Here is an 8,867-nt window from a genome sequence, read left to right as displayed (position 1 = left end):
CTTCAACCTTCATAGAACATACCCTATGATTGTGATACTATTAGAGAATTTGAGACTTTTGAGTATTTTGAGACTTTAGATGAGGTTGAACTTTCTTTAGAGGTATTTGATTCTTCTTCAAAGATATTTGGTACACCTTCACTTCCATTGACTTCTTATCTAGAGTCATTGACTGAGACTTCCATCATTCCTGATTAGCAGTATTAGCATTATCTTTCAGACTTGGCTAAAGGACACATTTTAAATATTTCAGATTTTGGTTGTGGGATAGATTCCTATCAAGTATCTCAAAATTTGGCTTATCAGTATTCTAATACAGATTTGGAGAGTACATGTGATGGGTTCTCTCTTCTCTTTGATGACAACCTTTGGATTTTTGTTGTTATAACATATTTGTCTTTGGATCTTGTTCTATATCAATATCTGCATACTTCTAGTTTGTCACATTCATATTTGATTGGGAATGTACCTGATTTGGTTGTGGCATTGACATCATCTTTCAAAAACAAGGGACACATGAGTAGTTTTTAGAGACATTTTCATATATTTAGATTCCACTTCCTATCAATTCTTATCTAGAATGGGAGCATACCTACATCTATAAATAGTTTTGTTTCTTCCTAAGGAGAGACAAGTGGTTTGTAAGAATTGGATCTTGTTTTGTTTTCAAACACTTACCATTCTTGTAGAAGATTATTCATTATTAGGGGGCTACATAGTCTCTCTCTTTCCCTCCTATGGTTTGGATTCTTGTGATGGATGTAGTTCTTGGGAGGTATTGATGTTGAGACCTCCATATATTACTTCATTCATCACTTGTACTTGATTTTTGTATCTCTCTCTTGGATAGGAATTTTGCCCATGACATTCTCTCCTTTTCTCCATTTGTAAGAGATTAGTTACATGATTAGTTGTGCATGGATACTTAACATGGTCTAGTTGTTGGGAACCATCATCATATCAAATTGTGTTTTGCATAATAATTCTTCTCCCTAATTTGCACTTAAGGGAGGTGTTGGAGTAAATATTATTTACTCACACTTAAGTCTAACTTAGGTGTTTATCATTTTAGGTGCATTTATTAGTTGTAGCTAGGTTGTTGAGAGGTAGTTAATGTTTTTCTACTCTCTACCTACCCTCGCATCTTATTAAAAAACATGGGGCATCATCTAGCATTTTGCCTATTTAATTAGTCTATTGTATATTTGTAAATTATCTCGACAATATAAATTTCCTTTCTTGGTGAAATATTTATTTTTCTCTCTTTCTATGGAAGCTATAATAGTCATGATCCTGGCTTGGGAGGTTGCAAACTCCAACAAATGATGTTAGTTTGTTTAGTTGCATTTTATCTTATTTGGATTTTTTTTCATGAAGAATCTCATGTAGATGTGACAGTAGTTGCATGTGATTGTTTGCAGTGATAAGGTTAATTTTAGTTTTTATTTTCTAAAACAAAGATTTCATTAAACAAATATTCTAGATTTAATTCTCATAATTGGAGAATGAAAATACAAATGTAACTATTGAATCAAAATTTATGGGAATATTTAGTGGAAAATAAAAAGCACTTATAGATGCAAACAAGTTATTGGAATGGATTAATAGAGATGATAAAAATAAAGCTATTATTGGTCTTTCTCCTTTTGATTATGAATTACACCATATAGATTTAGATAAATCGTCAACAAAAATCTGGGATAATCTGAATTAACTCCTTGGAGTAAAAGTAGTCTATGCAAAATGCTCTTTGAAATGTCAATTGTGTAGGCTCAAAATGGAAGACAACTTTACAATGTTCAATCATATAAGTAATTTTAGATATCTCATTAGGTAGCTAGCAAAATTTAAGGCTCTAGAAGATAATGATGATAATAAAGCTTTCTTGTTAAATATCTTGTCTTTAAAATACAATGAAGTTATTTTTACACTTGGTCAAATTATTTCACAAACATTATAGGATATGATTTCAACTCTTTTAGTTGAAGAAAAGAGGACAAAACAAGATTCAAAAGATTATTCTATGGATAAAGTAGCAGATTTGATAAAAAATTATTAAAGATTAGGGAGAATCAAATATTTTTATTGTAATAAAAAGGGTGACATGACTTAGGGTTGTAGAACTTGAGCTAGTGACTTAAAGGAAAACTCAAAGAACAATCTAATGGAGAACAATTTGCCTGCATTAAGGATGAGGATTCACCAGATAATGAATTTTTTTTATTAATGATTCTTTTAGTAATGCTAATAATGCACTAGTACTATAAGCCGTCATGTTTTGGAGGTAGGTGGCACCAAAGGATGGAGGAATTTCCATCATCTCAAGCTAGTTTCTCATTTTGAGATGATTCTTTGTGTGCGGAATATTTTTTGACATTTCTTTGTTTATGCTTTCCTTTTTTCTTTCTTATTTGATGCTGACAGATTTGAAGAATATATGTTTACATTGTGATGCTTTTGTTTGGAGACAGGTTTGGGATTTGGTGTTGAGCTCAATATGAATTATTGTCCAACAAGATTTGAAGTATATGATCAAGAATTATACCATTTTGTAGTCATCAAACATGACAAAGTTGTATCATAGCTCTTAGGGATTGTTATCGAGTAATTCAAAACTGTGTAATTTGAGAGTTCGATATTGAGAGCTTAAGAACACAACTCGAAGCTATGCCTTTACGAGGCTCAAGAGACAACTTGATAGAGCCTTTCTTGGTTTAGGATTTCCTTCTTTTGGAGAAGATCTTCTAAAAATTGTGTATTTATATTATGTAATAAGAAATTTTTATGTGTAAGGCTTAAGAGGGGTTCTTTGGCAAGGTAAATTTGATGATTTTAGGAAAAATGCATTAAGGGGGGGAATATTAGTGTAAATATATTATTGCATTATTTATGTGCAACGAGATATAAATGGTTACATACTTGTCAACTGCATTCTTGCTTTCAATTATGATGCAAGTGCTTATACTATATAAATATTGTTGCTATTCATCAATAACAATCATCAAGTTGAGTTTTTTATTTTATATATTATTCTTCAGAGAATCCCTTTCCAAGGAAAACCATTTTAACTTAAATTTTTATAAATAAAAATATATAGAATCCCAAGAACACAAAAATAACACTAAATAGACCAAGAGCACAAATTATAAAGCTTTCACAATATCTACCAAGGCTATAGCAAAAAAGAGTAATGAATTTTTTGTTAAGCTTGGTTTTCTATATTACCAACATACAAGAATCGTAGTCCTTAATTATTCCTCTAAAAATATTCTATTATGGTTTTAAAATCAATCCCACTTACATTGAAAAGTGTAATGATAATTTAAATGGGTGAGGGATGTGTGCATCAACTAGATTGAGAAGAACCAAAGCTAACAAGTGTTTTATCAAATATTTGGATTTATCATATGATTGCATATAACCTCCTTTGAGTGCCTCTCATCTCCCTTATATTTTATTTTGGTTTTTTTTGTACCCAAAGTCTAAGTTGAAGGATCTTTTTCTATCTTTTGTTGGAACACATAGATTTAAAGCTATGCTATATTATGAATGTAAGAGAAATATTTTCTTATTAATCAAAGTCCATAATATGTATTTCAGGCACATGTTCAAGATTAGTAAAGGAAATAAGAGTCCTTTGAGCATAAATAATTTGAGATTAATTAAGAATAAATAGGGTTTTAGGAAAAAACAATAGACTTACCTAAAAAGAAAAAGAGTATAATAGATATTAATAGCGAAATTAGAAAAATATATAAAATTTTGATAGAATGTGAACAACCTAGTCTTGTATGATCTCATTTTTCATTGGCTTCTTGAACTTGAGTTATTTTTATCATCTCTTGATTTACTATCACCCTTTATGAGTTTTCATCTTTATCATCTTAAAACTGGGTGGATATTTCTCATAGAATAATAAGCTTATCTTTATTTTAATTGTCCACTTTAGCTCTTCTAAGATTTGGAAGAGGTAGAGTTTTAACTTTCTTATAAGTTATGGCAAATTCATCAACATTAGAAACACTAGTAGTAGACCATTTACTATCTTAGGGAATTTGTTGTTTACTCATCTTCTCCTCTTGGGAATTTTTTACAAAGAATTATATGAATTATTTTGAAGATAGTATTGAAGTCGAAATGTTCCTAATTATGAAACCTTCTACATCTTAAAGAAATGCCTTCATAATCCAAGGGTTGATGGTTAAAAAAATATGTCATGTAAATATTAAAATCTTCTAGCATGAAATTTTTTAAATGTATTTCAACATAGATTTAGGCATATTTAGAGATTTTTTCCCTAGTAATATGGAAAGCACTTCAATAGAAACCTCATGAATTACCCAAAACTTTCAAGCATTCATCTTTCTATAGAATTAGTGTCAAAGTAAACTAATAGATCCAAACTAAAACTTTGAAGTGAGTGTAGTAGTTGGGATAAAATCTAGATGCCAATATTTCTTTAAAAGAATATCATGCTAGAAGAAATAAAGAATTCCTTCAAAAAGTTGAACATACTCAGAGACATTATTAAAGGAAGAAAATATACATAATGACATCCAAGATTATGTCTATGTTTTCTTTGATCAATTGAGCTTTGTGCATCCAATTCTCTAGCATCTTCAAATTTAATTATAACCTCATAAACATTCAAATGAAGAAATGTATCTAGAAAAAAATTAAATTTTCCACTATAAAGAGAGGATTACAAATAACTATTAGAATTTTCTTGATTCAAAGAAAACAAGGATTGACTTTAAAATCATTAACCTTTTTGTTATTGGATGAAATTGTTATCATTGAATTATATTTAGAAGAATTACATTAACATAGTACATGATTCGATCAACACAAATATCTAACACAACCAGTTTGAAAGAATGCTTGGAAGGATCCAAAGATTCATATGAATCAACTATGATTCCATATCCCAAATTTCTTTTTTTGAAAAAAATTGAAACTACAAAGTCTAAAAATGTAACATACAATACTAACAAAAAATAACATAGCAAAAAGAAAAAAAAAAACCACCACCTTCAATTTCCCCCAAAAATTCAACCTGTTACTTTTCCTAATCCCAAATACTGTGCATTTGCCATATACTAAACTTTCCAGGTTTATATTTTGCATTTGCCATATATTAAATTTACATGATTTAATGGTAAAAATAGTAAATGGTATTAATGACAATGTTCATGCTCGTTTATTCATATAATTTGTTTAAATATATTTTTTTTAAATTACCTCTCTAAACAGAAAGGATACAGCGATACAATATTCGTCGGGACAAATAAATACGAACGATCTGCCTAAAGGAAGTCAATCAATACCAACCTTCAATGACAAATTGTGTCGAAGTTATTCTGTGACAATTCATCGTTACGCAACCCATTTATAATCGCTGAATTTCAGCGGGGTCCATTGTTATGCATACTTGGTTTAGACTATTCTGCAGAAGTCAAAACATAAAATAAAATGGTAACCTTGAAAACAACGTGATGATTGTGAGAAATAAGGAGTTTTTAGTAAGGATTTGTAGTTGTGGGAATCGCAGTAAGGGGCGTGGCCATTTGAGAGGACAACTTGAGAACCTCGGTGAGATCTATCGGATGTTCAGGAGAAGGAACCCACTTGTAATGGTGAAGTAGTTTTGCCACCCAGAGATGAACAGTGGTGAGGCCCAGAGCCTTTCCCGGGCACACCCGTCGACCCGCACCGAAGGGCGCAAGCCTCAGGTCATTACCCAAAACGTTTACTTTCTGTTCAAGAAATTTCTCCGGCCGGAATTCATGAGGCGATTCCCAGATCTTCGGGTCGTGAGCGATGGACCACATGTTAACCATGGCTGTCGTCCCGGCCGGAACATTCATACCACCTGCTATATCAACGTCCTCGGTGCACAAGCGCGCCCACGACAGTAGAGGTCCCGGTGGATGCATTCTCAAACTCTCTTTTACCACCGCTTGCAGGTATGGAAGCCTTGCAATATCCTCATCACATACGCTTCTATCCCGCCCTACCACTGCCTCTATCTCTGCCTGAGCTCTGCTTTGTATTTCGTCATTCATTACCAACTCTGCCATGGTCCACTCTGTAACTAGAGCTACAGTGTCCGTGCCGCGGAATATCATCTCCTGAATGTGACAAATTTTATTATATCAGATATATATGTGTGATTTACTAATGGCTCTGATGTGTCGTAAGAAAATATATACCAGGATGGAGTATTGCTTACCCAAAGAACCGCAACCATGTCATCGTCGTTTAGCTTGTCGCACCCTTGAAGCGAAAGGAGCACATCCACGAAATCTGAATCGGCTGTGTTCCTGGGCACAGCGGACTGACGATGTTGGTCGATGATGTGCTGAACGAAAACCCTAACGCGAGGTACGAGTTGAGCGCAGCGAGAGTGGATTCGCCAAGGGTCAAGTGGTCGTAGCCAGGGAAGATGATCTGCCCAGTTGAATGCCCCTAGCAGTTCAAACCCCTCCTCCACCATTTCCCTTACTTCCCTGCCTTCTCCGTCACCATCCAACCTTAGACCAAACACGCTTCCCATGATGTTGTTGAGAGCCGCCGCCTGGAGATGTGGACGGAGGTAGACAGCACCCTTGGATACGCACTCATTGCGTATATCACATAGCATCTTCAGACATTCTGCCTGACGCCCGGCTTCGTGCACAGCAATTCTTCGTGGACTAAAGAGATGAGCAGCCGAAATCCTACGCAGCATCCTCCAGTAGTCGCCGTTGGGTGCAAAGCCTATCGCCCTCCCGAACATGAGTTGTTTGGCAGATTGTTTGAGTGGCCTGTCGGCAAAGTAAGGGGAGCTCAAGAGCTCCCTCGCCACCTCTGGATCTGACGTTATGACTGCTCGGGTTGAGCCCAAGCTGAACGCCATGAGCTTTTTCGCTTCGTGAATACTGGCCAAATGGGCAAGCTTACGGTGAGCATGGCCGCCACTCATTTCCATTAAGCTTCCGATTATGGGCCAGCCTCTAGGCCCTGGAATCTTCTTCTTGTTATTCTTTCTGCCCCACGCATATCCCCCAGGATTCCACCAGGATATGATTACTGCACAAAGCAGAGCAGCAACCAGTATGTTAACGTATTGCTTCCATGAACAAATATCCTCATTGTTGCTTTGAATGCTATCTAATAGACGTATGTTACGCCCATTGTACCTCACGGGAACTAGTAGATATACCCAATTCCCTACGGCTCCACCAGAGCTCATTGCACTGTTCTCCATTTAGGATAAACAAGGCAAAACTCAATAAAAGCAAGCAGAAATCAGTACATTGATGTTTGTATGTTAGGGTTATAAATAGAACATGAAGGGTTGAACGGTCCGCTACAAAAGTATGTGTTGGCTATGCTAGGAAGAAGGACAAAGTCAAGCGAGAGTTTGGGCCAATAGGGAAAGCAATAAGGATGTAGGGCTAAATCGCCACACTGAATCGACAAGAAAACCGAAAACACATAAAAAAGCAAAACAAAAACAAACAGCTTGTTTAATAACTAATTTTTTATTTCCCCAATATATGCACATTTTTAGAAGACTGTACAATTCTAGCTCTATAGCTATCTAGTCAATGATATTCTGTAGTTTAAATAAGGTATGCTTTAACTTTTGTAAGGCATATTTAAATGGATAGCCGTCACAAAGTCGATACAGTCTCATAAATAACAATCCTCCAACGAACAACAAAACCGAAAAAACTTATAATAAAACAAAAACAACAACTATGTTTGGGTGGACCAAAACATGCATAGTTTTTAAGGCAATAGTAAATCCTTTTTCTTTGACTTTTGGAATTGCAACTTACACGATTGCTCGACTGGCTTGGCAAATGGAATCCAAGTATAATAAATTAATTTGACTTGCACTATTACACTTTTCGGTCATTATGATGCATTGATTTGCTTGAAATTAGGCTACTCCCTTGCGCTTCTCACGGTCTCCATTGTCTTCCCTTGATCTAGTATACCGTGATAGCATTGAACTATGAACATTACCTAACAGCCGCAGCCCAATGTGCGATGGACATGCTGATAGCAATGCAAAAAGGAATATAATCTTTTATTAATGTGAAATTAGATTAAGAGGTTTTTGTGCTACTATTTTAAAATGAGTTTCCTTTTTTTAATGGGAGAGTACAATCTATTAAAGCACAAGTATTTTGATTCGAAACTTTATTTATTGGAAATCAATATTTTATATAAGTAATTATTTTATTGTTTTTGAATGTCATTTATGTACAATCATGAATGTATGTGTATCATTCATATTTCATAATTTGTGTTGTCAATGTCAATTGGTGGTTTCTATAATCAATCCTAGAAATTTATGGATTGGCGAGACCAACTATTTTAATTAGAAGTTGGCAATGACCATCTTAAGTTATTAGGATATCTAGAATGCGTTTTCATAGGATGTACTCCTAAGCTTGTCCTCTATAATATTTTAAACTAACCAAGATGAAGTGTTAAAGACATGTTGGATTGTGGTTAGTGTTGAGCATTATAGTGTGGACTTCTCCTAGCGTACTATTGTTAAGACCTACTACAACCCATACATTTTAATTGAACATGAATTTTTGGCCAAGACACAATAGAACTTGGTATTTGCTTGTTTATGCTTTAGATTTGAGCATGCCAAACACTTTAGTTAATTTCTATTCGATCATCGTTGGTAAAAAAATTTGTCACTACAAATGTTGAAGTGACTTGCCCAATGGACAATGAAAAATGTCCCACCAGTTAGAGAGATTGCTTTGAAATAGTGATCTACATCTACGTTTCAAAAGGGTAGTTGCCTTGTAAGATGAGGGGTTTTGGGGGTTTTGTGTACTTTTAACCTACAAGTG

The 8,867-nt window shown here is 34.4% G+C and overlaps 1 protein-coding gene across 1 annotated transcript; it reads right to left on the bottom strand.

The window, feature by feature from the left end:
* Window positions 1-5,354: 5,354 nt before the first annotated feature.
* Window positions 5,355-7,249, bottom strand: LOC131059895 (cytochrome P450 78A4-like). The gene is made up of 2 exons (XM_057992951.2): window positions 6,233-7,249; window positions 5,355-6,131 (listed from the first exon to the last, which is right to left on the bottom strand). Exons 1-2 carry the CDS (start codon window positions 7,247-7,249, stop codon window positions 5,520-5,522), a joined length of 1,629 nt encoding a protein of 542 aa, XP_057848934.2. The 3' UTR covers window positions 5,355-5,519.
* Window positions 7,250-8,867: the final 1,618 nt, after the last annotated feature.

The sequence above is a fragment of the Cryptomeria japonica genome, chromosome 10, assembly GCF_030272615.1.
Source record: "Cryptomeria japonica chromosome 10, Sugi_1.0, whole genome shotgun sequence".
In the NCBI taxonomy this organism is placed as follows: Eukaryota; Viridiplantae; Streptophyta; class Pinopsida; order Cupressales; family Cupressaceae; genus Cryptomeria; species Cryptomeria japonica.
The sequence above is the reverse complement of the archived record's forward strand: the minus strand, read 5'-3'. Positions and strand labels throughout refer to the sequence as shown.

Bases quoted from the DNA above. Each gene is read 5' to 3' on its own strand.
- LOC131059895 (XM_057992951.2), bottom strand. From the start codon at position 7,249: ATGGAGAACAGTGCAATGAGCTCTGGTGGAGCCGTAGGGAATTGGGTA. The intron at 6,132-6,232 runs GTAAGCAATACT...TGTCACATTCAG, and splicing joins ACATGGTTGCGGTTCTTTGG to GAGATGATATTCCGCGGCAC.